At 40.9% G+C, this 18038-nt stretch overlaps 1 protein-coding gene across 1 annotated transcript in view; it reads left to right on the forward strand.

Moving 5' to 3' along the window:
• Positions 1-18038, forward strand: part of cacna1ha (calcium channel, voltage-dependent, T type, alpha 1H subunit a) — a 96036-nt gene that overhangs the window by 30394 nt on the left and 47604 nt on the right. The window contains exon 3 of the mRNA XM_041062390.1: positions 17213-17324. Within this exon, the coding sequence (XP_040918324.1) occupies positions 17213-17324 (112 nt within the window). The remainder of the gene's footprint in view (positions 1-17212; positions 17325-18038) is intronic.

Raw genomic sequence — 18038 nt, forward strand, 5'->3', positions numbered from 1 at the left:
GGCTGCAGAAAAACCATGTTTACACTGTTAATCCTTAAGCTGTGGGGCTATTAAACATAACCACACACATGCACGCACACAGACAGATTTCTTTGTGTTCTAAACACAAACGGCTGCTCTGGTTTTCCAGCTGTATATAACTGACTGAATCTTACTGAACCTTGTTCTGTTCAAATGTTCCTGTTTATTATTAGAAACTAACATCAAGTCTCTTTTTTTTATAGGGGTCAAACTTGAATCACAACATTATACTTGAAAATAGGGTGTTTGGTTTGTATGGACTTTCTAATACACCTTTATATTGGTGTGAAAAGGTGGAAGACAGCACTACCACTCCTTTCCTGCTCAGTGATAACAAGTCTCTGCTCTTATTTATCATTGGAATAAGCCTGTCAGCTCCAGGTGGTTCGCAGAACAGCAAATTCTGTCATGATAAGGATTCGCATGCAACACATTTGCATGCATGGCTGTATCATGTCTTTGTCTGGGATGCACAGTTATTCATTTCTTGAGATGCTGTTTATGAATAACATTGCATAGCCCATTTCCATAGCAAGGATAATCATGTATCTTAATTTGGAAAGAAGCAAAACAGAACAAATTTTAGCCTCTGATACTGAAATGGCTTTTCCTCCTTTCTGTTCATTCTTGCAGTCCATTTAAGCTCTGTTTCCATGGTAATTTTCAGTAGGCTTATGGTCTGTTTGTTAATGTAGAGTATATTTGGATGTTTGTGATGTGGCTGTAAGGATGCATTGACACTGCTCATTCTGTGTGAACACAAACAGTGCACGAGGTCCCTCACTGAAAAACACAGGAACACTTTCTCTAAATGTTGTCCATCTATCATATTTACACTAGTTAATATTAACCTCTGTACTTCCTGTGAAAACTCCCCTGTGACGGCATGGAGCGGTTGCTATGGCAACCTGTGGTACCTGCCCCAGGTGCATCCCTTGTTGTCAGCTGTTGCCACAGTTACAGTAAATACAGTTTTACTATTGTTTACTGATCACTGTGGGCCGGTGAGCCATGAGCAGCGTTGAGATATGAGATGATTTATTTCCCCTGACCCTGGAAAACGTTGAGTCACCGCCCACAGTAAAATATTTCTAAAGAGGTCAGTGTGATGCTTTAATTTTTAGAGGAGCTAAACACAAGCGTGGCGCCACCTTTTTTTTTCTTCTTTGTTGTCAAATTTGAATCTTAAAAATATTAGGTTAAATCTAAATGTATCCCACAACTACAACAATAACTCTTAGTCACTGCCCCTGTCAAACATCCAGATTAAGTTTCTGCACAGGTGTATAAAGTGATTATATAAAAAATTATGTTTTAGTGATAGACGTTTCACCCAAAATTAAGCCTGCAACACTTGGATTTAATAGGAATAAAATCTACCCAAAGGTGCTTAAATTAAAGAGACACAATTGAAAAATCAGCTCAGTTGGGGGCACAGGGTTTATATTTTTCTTTGGCTCAAGATTAATTCTAAATGAAGAAATCTGTACCATGTAGTCATAACAGACCTAATACAGTCAATACAGTCAAGTTAATATCAGTTTGTGGACTCGACAACAACTGAACATTATACAAATGAATGAAGGCTTTTCAGACCAGCATCATGTCTTTCACTATAAAACATGAAATTGCAGCCATTACCACAAAAGGGCTGCTTGTGAGCTTGGCTGGCTCGCAGTTTGGCAGTGCAGACTCTGGCTTTCTGTATACTGGGAAAAGGTTGTTTATTCATTTCCAAATCACCAAGTTGTGTGACATTTCTGTGTCATAATTTCGTTGTCCTGTGCAGCAGATTCAGGGTGAGCTCAGAGACTTTCAGCCTTCAGCCGATGAATTTAAAAATGGCTTTCTTGAACAAAGTCCTGGTGGATGAGGGGCTTTAAAATTTAGACCCAACATTAGTTTTGCTGCTTCCTTTTACAAAGATGATATTTTCCTGCTTTGCTCAAGAGAAATAAAATATAAACAACAACATTGGTGTCGCACAGTAAATAAATGACGGCACACTTATCATACAGCACTCCATCTTGCATTTCATCCCGTGTACCACTGCTCTCAGAGGACAGGTCATTGTAGATTAAAATCAATGCGCAGCGGAGCCCAGGGGGGAAACTGAAGCACACTCTTTCTTTAACTGCATTAATTGCACCTAATAAATAACAATTACAGGACGAGCTGTGGGCTCCAGTTTCCTCCTGGGCTCCAGTACCCGTTGAATGTGATCAACATTTTTCTGGAGTCTAACACCCCCTGGATTGGAGGAGCAAACCATGGACTCTGCAGAAAAAGAAGAAAGTCTGTGTGTGCCTGTGTGCTAAAGGATGTGCTGCAAGGAAATGTGGTTCCTATGGTAACACGACCTGAAAATATGGAAACAAATTCAATTACTCTTTCTCTCAATTTTTGCCCTTCGCTGTCTCTGATCTCCATTTTGTGTCTCCCTGTCTCTTTGTCGCAGTCTGTCCCTCTTCCTCCCACTCTCTCTCTCTCTCTCTCTCTCTCTCTCTCTCTCTCTCTCTCTGGCACTCAGAAATAGAGGTGATTTGGAGCAGACTCTAAGGAAGGAAGTTGTTGCGTCTAAGTGCAGCAGATTTAGGCTTTAAATGAAAGAGAGCATTGAAACAACACATTCACCAATCTGTCATATATCAGATTTTGGCGGTCTGTGTGCATGTGTAGGTGTGTGTGTTTGTTTGTTTATGTTTGTGTGTGCTTGACTGTGCTGGGGATGGGTGCAGTGAAGAGGAGTTATTTTACAGCTCTGTGGCAATGAGCAGAAAATTTTGTAGAGCGCGCCAAACCATGGTCAGTGTCTGTGTGTGTGAGACGAGGCATTACTGTGTTAGCACTGGATGTTGAAAGCTCTTTCCTTTCCTTCTTTGTTCCTTTCTTGCCGTTTCCTTTCACATTTTTATCTTTTTGTAGTCTCTCTTTTTTCCTGTCGCTCTTTCTAATAATCCACCTTTTATTCTCTGTCTCTTTCTGCCCCCACCCTCGGGTCCTCCAGCTCCACTGCAGGAGCGATCCTCTCTGTTGATGAAATGAAATGAAAAACGAGGAGCCCGACAGAAAAGTTTTATGGAGAAGACAAATGTCATCTTTTTGTAGCCCCAAGTTTTTTTTTGTCGTGCTGGAATAATTCTTTCAATCTGCTTGTGATAAAAGGGACTTTGTTAAGCCTGAGGAGTTGTATCTTCTTCATGTTAACGGAGAAGGGAAAGTGGGGTGCACACATTTGATCAGCCTGCACGGACACACACACAAACACACACACAGATGTGATCTGTGCTTGTGTATTGTTTCACTGGTAAGGTCTGGCACACGATCGTGTCAGACTCTGTGTCAGTGGATATTTTCAGTTATGATTCAGCTGCAGTGCACTGTTTAATGTTGCTCTTAATGACCAGGGCAGAGTCCTGTTCAGTGTTTACTGATGTACTCAGTGTCTTCCTCGTAATGGCTATTAAGCAACTGCAAGATCTCCAGATTGCACTGTTACACTGTGGCAGATATTAATAGCTTGTAGTGGTTTTGTATTTACTTTCTTTAACTAAATTTGTGTTGCTAATCGATTTCAGCTGAACGTCTGCTTGGAATTGGATTTGTTTTTTTACAAGATCAGCTTTATTGAAAGCCAATAAATTTGTTTATGTTTGTGCAGTACTCTGTGAGGGATACTTATTTCAGAGACTTAGCTGGTTTTTCTTTAGGTAGCAGAAGTTCATACTACTGATCTGTTGAAATAAAGCAGGAGTGGAAACATCAACCATTTCTGTTTCTAGTCTTTGAAAACTGGTGATTTGCACTGCAACCAGTGCTTGAACTGGAATAAAGAAGATTCTAGCACTCGAAACCAGCTGCCTTTGGGGGCAAAAATGAATACTATGACGATAAAAGTCACTAACCTATAATCCAACACCCTGATATATATATTTATGCTAATTATCCAAACCTATACACCCAATACTATCCAGGGTAATTATTATCAGCCTCAGCCAAAACATGTCAAATTCAACACACTGTTTTCTCAGTATCTAAACAGAAGTACTTCCTCCTCTATATACACACATCAGTTAATGCTAAAAACATAAAGCTTTGGAGGCTGTTTGGACGTTACTTCATTAAACCTACATTAACCAACTGTAACAGTGCAAGTTATACTTAACTATGTGGCTTATATAATAATAGTTACCTGTGAAGGAAATAGCGAATCTAGCCTGCTAGCGAATCAGGTGAGCTCACAAAGAAAGCTGCCAAGATTCACCCTACACACACACACACACACACGGCTACAGACGTATACGCACGGCTACACACATACTTGTAGACACACACATTGGTTCACACAGTGGGCTCGCATGGATTTACACACACACATACAGTAGCACACACAGATGCAGTATGGGTGCTATTTGGACGTTGTGTAAAGGTGTGTATTTTGTGTGGCTTGGACACCAGGTATGTTTGTTTGCATTTATTAATGGGTCCATATGTTGTGCATTCATGTGTGTGAGCAGTGAATAATTAGTAGTGTTATAGATGGTGAAATGTTTGCCTTTATAAGCATGTTCATTTGCATATACATGTGTGACCACAACCGTATTTGTGTGTGTGTGTGTGTGTGCGCAGCTCATGGCTTTGGTTTGTGTCCAGATGCCCATATGCTGCCAGGCAGGGCAGGGCATATGGCCATCTGGTGGAAGATAGAAATACAACCAATAAGCTTTGACCTTTTGATTTGGTTTCAGTAATGGAGCCTGTATGTAAAATGCTCATTTGTCGCCTAGCTTCACATCACTGCAGTAGGTGGGGCCATTACAGAAGGTTTTTTTTTCCTGCATGTGTTTGGTCATTTCTCTGTTTGTATGAGAAAAATAACACACTTTTGCGATCCAATGCTCCAGGTTACTGTAAACATCTAGACAGAAGAGCGTAATAAAAGCCAGGCCATGTCAGTCTGTGGAAGGTAGAACACCCCGCCTCCTCTTGCCATGATCATTGCCATTGATTGATATATGTACATTAGGTGTATGTATAGTAGTACACTATTTCATTTGTATACAGTTAATTAAAAAAAACAAACAAACAGATATTTCACATATTCTACTTTACACAGTGGCCATATGATGAATCACATGGTTCATTTCATTCAGTCTCTGTATTCATTTTCATTTTATTCTTGTAACACATCTTTTAACACATCTTTGCATTTTGCTGTACAATTCGGCTTAGATCAACAGAAAATAACTTTTAATTGGGAAGAATAAAATTATGTCGGTAGTTTTAGAGGAGCTACACAATAACTGCCACTGAATTTGCTGCAGAGTTTAATTCCTCAGTATTATTAACTTTTGCAGATATAGCAACATAAGTAATAAAACAGTTTTTTTTCTTTATTTCTGTAATTTGTTCTGCTCTTTGTATTCTTCTTTCCTTCGTTCCCAGGCACTGGCTCTGTCTCTTTACTACATACATGTCTGTGCAACCTGGCAAACAGTATAGCAGTCAGCAGGGCTGATCTATGAAACACACTAAAGCAATAAAAACGATACTGTGGGGTCAGCACTATGGCCCTCTGGAGAGCCATGAGGCTCCCAAACAAACACTTGACCAGAGCGTTGAAACGCTGCTGCACATTAACTGGACAATTGCAGGAGCTCGTTTTCAATATGTTATGAACCGACTGCCCACAGTGTAATTTGTTATGGGAAAGATTCAGTTTAAATGTTGTTGATGTGATTGTGATAAATGATCCTCTGGAAGTTTAACATAACAGTTTAAAAGGATTAATAAAAGAATACACTTAGGGGAGAGGCTGACAATGTCTATGTATATGTGAGGAGATTATAACTCACATGTAATGGATTACAATGGATTATGTGACTTGTATTGGTGATATGTAGTTGGCATGCAGAGGCAGGGAGAGCAGAGAAAAAGAGGAGGGGAGATGGGGTAGAAGGGGAAATGAGAGGGAGGTGATCTTTTTTCTCCCTTGACAATATGGAGCGTGAGACTGGTTTAGGGAGAGGAGGAGGAGAAAGAGGATGGGAGAGGGGAGTGGAGGACTGGAGGGAAGACTGTGGAGAGAGGAGAAAATAGAGGAAACAATCAAAGAAAATGTAAACATGGTGGCCAAAATGCAGACAAAAGACACAAAATACTCCAACTTCCTGTGCTGTTTTCTCTCTGTGGACTGTTTTCTGGAATTCTCGGACTGCGGCCGGTTACTTAGCAACCAGAATCCCGTCGAAACTGTGTCAGAGAGACGGAGCGAGAATACCATACATGATAAAAGTGGCCCCTCCTAATCGCTGTAATCAGTCAGGATGTTTATGTCTTCCACGGTATGAGTGTTGTCACCATTAACATAAACCAGTGATATCATTGGCACAGGCCTACAGGAATCCATGTATACACAGGATAAGGATGGCATTGAGTTATATTTTACTTTTTGTAAACAATCTAAGCAATTCTTTAAAACAATTGTACAATATCATCTGTGGCTGTGGAGGAGCTTTGTCCAGTCTCTGAAAATAATTATCTCAGCTTGGGCTTGAGATTGAAATTTTTTTTTTAACAGAAAGCCTGCGTCAGAAGTGGGGTCATGAAGGTCCAAAGATGTGGGTGTTAAACAGGGAGAGTGGTACTTAGTAAAGAGGCTATTGAGTTTCATTATGGGAAATGTAGGATCCAGTGTTTTTGGAGCTTAAGCCCTTAATAGAGAGTAGAAGTCAAGACATACCAGGCTCTGCTGCTTCAGTTTTGATCATTCAGTTATTTTTAATTCTAACTTTATTAAGGATAAAGTCATTGTTGGTTTTGGTTTTGACATTGTATTTGTTGATAATAAGAAAAAACATAGAGCATCACCTGTGTTATCCTTAAAGCAAGGAGCAATACCAACTTGCCAGTGTTTCACGTGACTGTGCTAATAAATGTAGAGGAGCCAATACCTCAAGGTCGAGCTGAACGGTTGAACTGTTTCAGGCATGTTGGGTAGCCTCCGGTGTGTGTGTGTGTGTGTGTGTGTGTGTGTGTGTGTGTGTGTGTGTGTGTGTGTGTGTGTGTGAGCAAGTACAGGTTTAAGGCCAGGCCCCACCAGATGCAGCTGCTCTATTTAGAGCTCTCTGTATCTTTCCCTCTCTCTCCTCCCTTTCCTTTTTGACGTGCCATGACACACACACAAACACACCTGCACACACACACACACACACACACTGTACATGCACATGATGGGACAGATGCCATAGGAAAGAAAATCTCACCTTGGGATGCCTTTTGTTCAGGTGTGTTCTGTGTCAGGGATGTTTCAGTCCAGTGCACCATCTGCACATTGCAGCGCAGCAGAGAACAAACACTTGTCTAAACTGTTTCTGTTTTGTTGCACTCGACTGAAAAAGACTATCTGCTCTTTGTCACTGCGCACACAGATTTTTCTGACTGCTTTGGAACAGAGAGAAACAGAAAAGAATTGAAAATAATCAATGCCGATAGTTGATGTGAAGTTGCTCAGAAAACATTCTGCTGTGAACAAAAACTGCCATCAGCATGGAAGATTAAAAAGGCTGTGGAAATAAGTGGGAGATGAAAGAGCATACAGCAGAGAGACTGTAGCAGAAAGACAGAGGGAATCCTGGTGTAAATGCGTCACTGCTGCCTCAGTCTCCTCTGGAGGGACGCAGGGATGGAGAGATGAAAGCAGGAGCGAGGAGACGAGGGAGAGAGGAGCGAGTTCAGGGGACAGGCTGATTTATGAGTTTCTGTTTCTGAATCGTGCCGTCTTCAGGGACTCCGCTGAGATGAGCCGATCTGGAGTTCACACATACACACACAACACGGCTCAAGCAGTAGACACATGCGGCTCTGCGACTAGTCATTCTATTGGCAAAATCCTTAAAGTAGTGATCACAGCAGGGGGGAGTCTTTTTATGTTTGAGGTAATGGTAGAGCGTGTATGTGTGTGTGTGCTTCTGTTGTGGCAGATGGTGAAATAAATGAACAATCATCCGAATCAAACATGGCTAGGAATCTGGACTGGAAGCACTCCACTGCCACATCGACAGAGTGGGAAGAGAGGAAGGGAAGCAGAGATGGAGGGAACGGAGGGGCTAGGAGAGAGATGGGAGAAAAGAGGGAGGAAAGGACAAACATGACGGGGAGGGAGAGAAGATTTCGGTTGGAGCAGAGATTCACAACAAAGTTTTGAAACGAGCGATGGTGGGTAAAAAGGAAGAAAGGACAGCGGAGGGGGAACAGAGCTCATTAACAGTGAATCTAAGAATGAAGGAAGGAGGGCAAACAGCCTGCGATGGTCTGTGGGGGTGATGCCAGCAGCTGGAGAAGCTCTCAGTCCAACAGAACTATTCATAGCTGCTGGTCGGTTGAAGTAGCAGTAAGTTCCTCTGAGATTTCGAGTGAAAGGTGTTTAAATAATGTCTACAAGTGCCGCAGTGCACAACATGACAAATGCAAGAAAGCAAATCTGAATTATATGCAAATAAGGATATTTGATACATGAAACATGATATTAAATAAGATATTGAAGACAAATTAAACCTGCGTGAAAAATATAACAAACCTTTAATGTTGAGCAACTTCTAGATGGATCACAGTGTAACAGAGGGACATGGAATAATTGGCAGCACCCAGAAGTTGCTCAGCATCTTTCCAGATCCATATTATTCATGTATGTGTGGATTCTATCTACGTAATATTGTCACCAGGGCTGCAACTATAGTTGTTTTGATAATTGATTATTGTGTTGATCATTTTCTTGATTAATTAGTCCAAAGGTGTTTAGTTTACTAAATCACATATGTCAGTGAAAAGCAGCTCTAACATTCTGCTTCTTCACAGTGAAACTTTACCATCATTGTTTCTGTCTGTTCTGTACACGACATCTACTACATGTCTGTCTGTTAAGGAAGAGGGATCCCTCCGATGTGTTTAAGTCTTTTTTTCTATTTTTTTTTTTGGAGTTTTTCCTTATCCACACTGGATAAGAACTTACTTTGACTGAATCCCACCTGAAAATGCCATATTACAGGCCGATTTCACACCGTATAGAACGTGGTTTTATTACAAACCCTGCCTCCTAAAAACTGTGCTCATATACTGTACAACTAATGTGCTTTAGCAATTATGTTTTGCCAGACACATAATGTCAACATGGTTATGATCAACTTAATGAGGAAGCATTTAAATTGAGTGCATTATGCACATTGTTCACTGTCAACACAATCTTAACACTGAACTTATCTGGAAACAGAAAATTGTTTCCCCTACAATATCCGCACCAAACAACTAAAGCATGAATAATGTTTTTATGGTCCTGGGTAAATATTAAAAGGGTCAATTCAAATTTGAAGCAGGAGACAGGCTGTGTTGACTTTTTAATATTTAACAAAATGTAGGATTTTTTTCTTAACTGTAACCGAATGTTTAAGTAGCCTGGACCTAACAAGCAGGTCATGAACCCTGGTCTCTATATACTCACAACCATTTACCAACCCCTTCCCCACGACTTCTGTGCAGCATTTTGGCATTTGACAAAGTATGTTACACTGTCAGGCAGGTTTTATGATACCAGCTGGTACAAAGTAATAACATACAAAGCAGATATGGGAAGGACAAAGGACACTGCAACTTAAATTGGTATGCTCATCGTAACAAGCAACACAAATACATACACACACTGCTGCCCCGCTGATCGACCTGATTAGAGAATGTGATTAGGTTATTACATCTGATGGGATTGAGTTTGCTCTCCTCTAATGAAAGAGGGATGGACTGGAGCATGAAAAACGAGGACGGGGCGGCAGAGAAATGGATTGCGAAAGAGGATGGAAGAAAAAGTACACAGAGGGGGATGCCGAGATAAAAAGAGGGAGGTGAAAGGCTAAGCGAGAGCGAGATAGGGGGTGGATAATGTAGAGAGATGGAGGTGGCAGCAGGGGAAAAGGAGAGAGAGAAGGGGTGAAGGTGAGAGTCAAGGTAAAATGGAAGGAGGGAGGGATGTAAAGGATATTGAGGAGAGGGATGGAGCATGGAAAAAAAGGGGAGGTAACCTTGTTTTCAGCAGAGGGATGAAGTTAATATTCCTCCACTATACACATTACAGTAGTGCAGATCTCTGCATAGACAAACACAGCTAAGGGACATACAGTAATTGACAGAAATATCTATTATTGGCAGAACAAAATAAAAGCAACTATACACGCTTATGTCACACAAGTGAACATCTTGGGAGAAGCTGTTTATGCCCCACTGCGTGACACATTTCTGCTTTCACACATAAATTCTACTTAAAGATGTGAGTGCAGTTTCAGAATGGGCCAACTCACTCTTTCTTCTCCCTTGTCTCCTTTTCCTGCTCCCTTCTTTCTAATTTATGAACAGAGTCAGCCTGAGAGCTCCATTAACCCCCAAACCACTTCAAGAAAATGTTTCATTGTGTTGCACACAAGTATGTTTCCTCTCCTCATCTCTCTACCTTTGTGCGTATACAGTAGATGCATAGATTTGCTTCCCCCGGAGCCCATCTGTCTCCATGGCAGAGTTAACTGCTGTGACTGGTCACTGAACCTCTCACATTTACTCTAATTACCTCTCCTTTAGGTCCAAATTCAGTGGAATGAGGCAAACAAAGTGAAACAGACAGGTTGAAATCTATCCGCCTGGCTGAGAAATTTCACCGGACACAAGAGAAGGACAGCCAGTAAGCTTCAGGCAGGAGCCACGAGGCTTTGTAAATTGTGACCACGATCTGTGACCAATAACATCTGCACAGAACATTTTGAAAGCTAGATTTCCCGGAGAAGATGGCTGGCTGGTCCGGCTGCCTGGTTTACTGTAGTACAAAAGAATGAACTGAAGGACTGACTCAAAAAAGCAAAGTGATGTCATCACATGTAATCTCATGCCATCACGACAGTTTCTTTGAACAAATCAAACTTCTTGTCTGAACATGTGGTCAGACAAAAAAAAACAGAAAACAAAAATCTGCCTCACGCTGAATCAAAGAGAAGTTTGAGAGCTGTTACCAGATGGGACAAGTTAAATATGTAGCTTATCGCAGAACAAAGAGAGCTAAGCCATGGAGCAGATAGGGATAAGTTCTGCTTGTGAGCTGAGACTTAACACTGTAGCTCCTCTTCAACACATATGGACAGAACCTTGGGAGGATGGAGGAGATAAGGGGGGAGAAAGGGAGAGGGAGGAGAAAACTAAGCAGGGAGGAAATCAGGGGAAGAATGGGATGAAAGCAGGTAAAGGGATAAATGTGGTCTTTTTTTTTAACAACACACTACAGATGAACTGTTGGTTCAGCTGGACTTCTCTTCATAGTGCTTCAGCGCTCCTTTACTCTTTACTGCACCCTCCTCCCTCCCCTCCACGCTCTCTGCGACCGCCTCTTGTGTTCACAGTGCACTGGCACTGACCTGACAGCTCAACTGGACTGGGCATGACACTGTGTGTGTGCTGTGAGACCTCTTCAGTGTATTCATGCTTGTGTGCATCCATGTATGTAAGAGGTTATGTAGGGGAATTGTTGTTGTTGTCTTGCATCAGCAGCTGCTTGTATCTAAATATGTGTGTGTGTGATTGCATGTGTGTGAGCTCGTTTGACCATGTAACGGTGCAGTGCTACTGTGCCTTTCAAGTCCAGCGGGATAAAAAGAAAGAAAAATAAAACACAATCTACAACAAACTATGCCGCACCCTGAGTACACACGTGCGTACAAGTACTATGCATTTGTAAGTGTGTGTATGTTCACTTAGTGACTGTGTGTAAGTGTTATCACAGTCGCTGTAGGTGTGAGACTTTGCTATGACAGAGTGTTTTACAAATTTAACAGGCTCTTACAAATGCCTAATATTGCATTGTGGTATTTGTGTCTTGTTTACCTTGGAAAGCTTGTATTGTTACATATTTGCACAGCAGAGGCTGAAGATAAACACTGAGTCATTCATTACCCATTGTACAGGGACAAATGAATGTAATTGGTGCTTCATATCTGTTTTTTCGGCAAGCTCTCCGTCCTCTGTGCTGTAGTTTGTCTCTACTCTGTGTCAAACAGTTTTAATTATTGTGTGTGCGTGTGCATGTCAACCTGACATGGAATCTGATGTCTCACACAGTTTCGAGTTATTGCTCCTGCCCTTGAGCAAGATGTTGAATTGCTCCAATGTACCTACAGTGCAGTATATGATACCCACTAAAGAACTCTGCGATTATGCTGGAGGAGCTAAGAGATAGTGAGACCCATAAACCACATCAATAAAAAAGTAGCTTTTGCAGGACATGGGAATGGTTCATGAATTGTCCATCTCTTGCCATGTAGGTGCCATTCATTAATCTGTGACAAATAAGGTTGAGCTCCCTGCATGTGCCTTCCAGTAGACAAATAAATACCCCAAAAAAAAAAAAACCCATGAAAAACAGACAAGTTATTCTTCCTCTTATTGTTTCTAAGAAGTCAGCAAAACAGTTTCATATCCTTAAAATATCTCTTTGTTTTTAAAGCATTAATAATGACGCCAGTTTAAATGGTGTTTCTAGATTTGGACCCCAGGTACTGAAATTTAAAGTTAGGACACTTGAAATATCAGTGAGTCAGATTTCACCTAAATTGTCTTAACCTAACTCAGGCAAATATAACCCAGTTGCATTTGGTGTTTTTTTTGTTTTGTTTTGTTTTTATCCACGGGTAGAAAACTACCCAAGACAGTGTTTTATGTTTCGTATTACTGTTGGATTATTTACCCAGATTTAAACATGGCAAATCTATAGTCTGTAATCTTTGTATTTGTTCCGTATATCCTTTGCAGCTGTCAGTGATGTATGCACATCGTTTTGCACAACTAACGATAAATTTGTGACAGTTTAAAGGCCAAACTTGATTTTTAGTGAGTATTCTGCCCTGTTATGTGGATAGGTGATAAATAGTAATATTGAACTATTACCCGGTCCTAGACTTATGAATAGCTACAATAACCCACATCCAGTGTGACACGACACAGACTTAATTTGATTTGCTCAAAGTGCCGAGGCATAAATCGACCTTAACAAGTGAGACCTGCAGCATTTTGTGCCAGGCCTGGATTTGTCACTGTCGGGGGAGGAAAGCCAACCACTGCACACTACATTTGATCTTGCTTATAGCAGCATAGGGCAAACATAGCTATAGTTCACCATTTGTGCTTTTGTGTGTGTGTGACGCAGAAGCCAAGCGAAATTTGAAAAACACCGGGATCGTTGTTGTTTTCTGTTTACTGCAAATCAGTGTGTACGCTGATCTCTCTGTGCAGCGACAGCCTGGATTGACTTTTAGGACTTACACATTAATGCTTGTGTCTATGCATGCATACATTTTGTGTGTGTGTGTGTGTGTGTGTGTGGGAGAGCCGAAGACAGAAGGGGGCTCAGGAGGTGTTGACTGTGGAGATTAAAGAGGAATTAGCGACAGCAGAGAACAGGGAGGCACAGAGCAACAAGAGAGAGAAAGATTCACTGAATATTCAAATCTCTCATTTTAATTCTGCTGCAGATTATTGAATCTTTCATCTGTGAGGGAAGAATCGACCTTACGTTGCTTGACTTAGTGTGTGCATATGTGTGTGTGTGTTTGAAGCATGTACAGTGACAGACTGGCCCCAGGCATTTTCCATGTGATTAAAAATATGTTTTTCTCTTTTTAATAATACCCACAACAACGCATTGTAACTTAACGCAATGTTTTATTGCTGCTCCCCCTGAGGGCACAGCAAAACATGTTTTACACTGCTGTAATGGCGAAATATACATCTAAACCATTTGTAGACTTGGTACATACAACACAACTAACAGCCTTAATGCCTCAGAGCTCCCTGTGTGACCATGTCCTCTGAATTGGACTGTCCCTTCACCATACCACTCGTATCTCACATCATCTGCCACAATTGCCCTGTTTTACATACTGTACCCCTTTAAAATGTTCAATACTCAGAAGGCCCTGTTTTTTTTTTCCTCCCTCTCACTCTTTTTTAAATGTGTCTCCAGAGGATAAGCAGCAGGGTTTGCATTCTTTCTGCCTCCCACAGTAGTAGTGCCTCTGTTGACTTGAACATCCAGCTGCTGCATACCATAGCAGTGGGAGCTTGGTGCACTACTGGCAGAGATTTTTTTTTTTTTCCAGAAATACAAAAGACAGCACAGTTTCCCTCAGTATCACAATATCATCACATCAGATTGCGAGAAACAAGACATACATTTGTAAGAAGTGCAAGTGCGCGATCTTAGATGTTAGATTTCTGCTTGTATCAGTGCTGCAGCACCAGAAAGACACGATCTGCGTGTAAGGTAACAACACAACAGTAATGCTTTAATTGATCTAGATATCTCACATTTCAGTAGATGAGTATCTCTAACTTCCCTCGCAGCAGACAAAGGAAATCCTTTTTGTCAGTGGAGAGAATAAAGACGTGTGGCATTTTGTCAGAGTGCATTGCACACTTGTCAGGTTTGGTTAATTAAGCAGTCGGACATAGGTGAGTGGTGGCAGCCAGGGCTCAGGAAATCCTCTGTCAGACGTGCAAATGGGCCGGCATACAGATGATATGTTGCAGGGAGCAGAACAGAGGCTATTCTTTTTATTTTACTACATTTTTGTACTAAAATGTTAAATTATCACAGTTGACTGATTGGAAAATTTATTTTTACTTGTCTGTAGTTGATGTGATCCATACCCTTAATACAAATGAAAAACTACTGCAGAAAGTGTAGGAGTAGTGAGCAGTTTCTTGGTGTACACACAGTATGTTATGAATTCTCATCACAATTTGTAGTAAGAGCAGATGTTCTTAAAATTTGAGATACTCTTTTATTTGTGAAAAGGACGTACAAATACCATGTGGAACAAAGATTCGACTGTAGAACTAAATTTAGCCATTTAGACATCGCTGAATTTAAGAAAAAGGAGATATAACGTGGTTAAATGGCTTTGCATGTTGTGTATGTATTCCAGTCCAAGTGGTTTGAAATGATCGGTCTGAAACACTTCACAGAATTTGCCTCTTCACGACAAAGTCTCTTGAGTATTCAGCACATGATCATGAATCTGCAGTTGTTACTGCTGGATAAACTCGAGGTGGAGAGGCTTTTAGCTGTGGCTGCAGCAGGCCGCAGTTGCTTCTTACTCTAACGGCCACTGGAGGAAAAAAAAAAGTTTTAGATCAGACTTTTTTGCTGATACAGACTTGTTTTGGCCCCTGATCACAGCTGTGATTGTGTGTCTGTGTGTGTGTGTGAATGCAGCTTAATTTGCATACAATATGTTTATGCCTGCATTTTGTGTCTGTGTTTACAACTCTGTATATATGTCTCTCTGTGTGAATAATATAGAAGACAGTGGTCACCATTTGTTTCCTGCTTTAACTCCCTTTCTAATTAGAACAGTACTTCACCCTGGGAATACATCAATACTGCAACTCAGTGTGTGTGTGTGTGTGTTAAGGAGACGTGATTTTGTTTCTTCTTGTCATTCTCCCTCATCCCATCTGTTTTACTGTCCCGCTGTCTCCCTGTCTTTCACTCATCCTCCTGGTGTGTATTATGTTTTCTCATTATGACAATGAGAATATTTTATGACTTTGCTTGTGTTTCTATAGCCTGGTGTGATTTGTGGTATTGCGTCATGCTGCAACATGTTGACAGTGATGTATTTATGAGTTTGTTAGCAGTCAGAGTGCAGCTACATGTTCGTTTTCATAATGAGGATCCCTTTGTTGGAGCTGTTCAGGAGCTTCTCCACAGCTCCGACAACTGAATGCTGCAGAGGCTTTTAAAGATTTATCTTTCATTTAGTCAATAGGATGCAGTTTTAGGTGTCATCCATGTTGCTGCACTCAAACTGAGTCAAAGGAATCCTAATACAGACACACTCCCACTCTGTCAAATGTCTGTCCATGCGGTGAGGGATCAGTGAGGCCACACTGTTGAGACTCCACCCAACAGATGAAGCTCTTATTATGTCAGCAGAAAAGAAAGTGAATTAAAAGCACAAATAAAATAAAAAGTAAAAATGATAAAAGTAGAAGAGGGAAACCACCAAAGATCACTCACAAGTGCTTTTACCCAGATCAGAGGAGATATCTGACATCAGTACTCCCTTGAAATTATGCTCCATTCTTGTAACAAGGAAGTTACTTCTTCATCTTGAGACACATGAGAGATTTGCGTGAATACTTTATGCCATACCTCTCCCTTTCCCGGTCCTTGGATCAATTGCCGCAAATATGTGGGATTATAAAAATCCCCATCGATCGTTGTTGATACTCCAGCATCTTTTCGTAAGGGTTTAATTATGTCGTTAATCTACATTAGCAAACAGTGCAACAGGATATAGAGTAGACATGGATCCATTAAAATGTTTATTTGTGAAATTGTGAAAAGGCCTCTAATCAAATTAGCAGCCAGGCCCACAGAGTCATTATTAGACCCATTAGGTGCATTAGGCTCAGACAAAACTTCCCATTGACATCCGGTTCCAGTGTGTTGGTTTGGCATTTGTTTACTCACAGGCTCTTTTATATTACATCATGTCTTATCCAACACTGACTCCTAGAAATTACGTTTCTGTACAACTAAACTGCAACAGCAACTATGTTCTGTAGGAAACTTGTTGAAACTAGTTGCATAGAAATGTCCTATCATATTTTCTTTTATTGCTGGCACCCCCTTTGAGCATTCCTTAGCTCATCTGGTGGATGACACTAACAAACCGGCAGCGCCACGTGAAATGAAGAGTCCCTTTCCCCGTGTCAACTGTCTGACTGACACGGGCCAGTTCCCCTTCTGCAAGCATCGTTGTTTTTCTCACTCTGCAACATGTCAGCAGGCCTGTCTGATCCCCGCTGCTCCCGCGTGTGGCTTGCACCTGGTCATGCACCTGTGGTTAGCACTCGACAGGTGGTGTTAAGGTGGCTGTCCCCAGCCTTAATGATGCAACATTAAGATAGTTTAAAAGCATACTGAATTCTTGTCTTGTTTTTTTTTTCAAGTGCATCTGATTATCAGTTGTTGCTTTTTTGGGAAAAAAAGTGAGAAAGAAATATGCACTTCTTTGTGCATTTCTTTGTATTCAGTAAATAAACCATCCTGTGTCATTTAAAATCACATCCTATGTGTTTTGACCTTAACTTTCTCCTGCACGTGGTTCGAGCACGTGTCCATGCTGGTGATCCTGCTCAACTGTGTGACTCTGGGGATGTTCCAGCCCTGTGAAGACGTCACCTGTCAGTCAGAGTGGTGCCGCATCCTACAGGTTAGTGTGACACTCTGAACACTATCAGGATGTCTCCACTTGCTTCGTATGTACAAGAATATCTATTACAATAGTAACCTGCTTATGAAGGTGATTTTCTCCTTAGCCAGGTTATTTGGTATCAAATGGACAAATTATTTTAATTTAATTTAATTTTTTATTGCTTTATCAACAAATTGCTTCAAAGAATAGGAACAGAGAGAAAGTATCCCATTGGTCAGATGCTGTATTATGGTGTAGACAATTTCAATTGAACTCGCCACAAGAACTTCCCTGGCTAAGCTGAATTATAATTAAGAGATTAATGATAATTGATTATAAATAAAATATTTCCTATGTGCCAGGAGTTGCTGTCACATAGGTTGATGTGAAGCGACTTGAAGAGCAATAACAATTTTAAGTCCAACTGGTAAATAAATGGTATTGAAAACTTAATTCCTTTTCTTTTTCATGTCTCACTTGTCTCATTTGTTTCAGTAGGCTCTTACTGTGGAGTAATGTTGATTCTTGGCACACTGAGATGTGCTCATTATATTCCAATACAGACGTTCTTTTTGCTGTGGTGGATGTCTAATTAATTGAGACACAGACATAACCGTGCTAAGCCAGAGCTATTCCCTGCTGGGATGAAACTAACTAATGCGAGACAAGAACTCTTTTTCAGTCAACCTCCACTGCCATTTTCACTGCTTCTTTCTAAATGTGACTGTATTG

The sequence above is a fragment of the Toxotes jaculatrix genome, chromosome 18 (genome assembly GCF_017976425.1).
Source record: "Toxotes jaculatrix isolate fToxJac2 chromosome 18, fToxJac2.pri, whole genome shotgun sequence".
Lineage (NCBI taxonomy): Eukaryota > Metazoa > Chordata > Actinopteri > Toxotidae > Toxotes > Toxotes jaculatrix.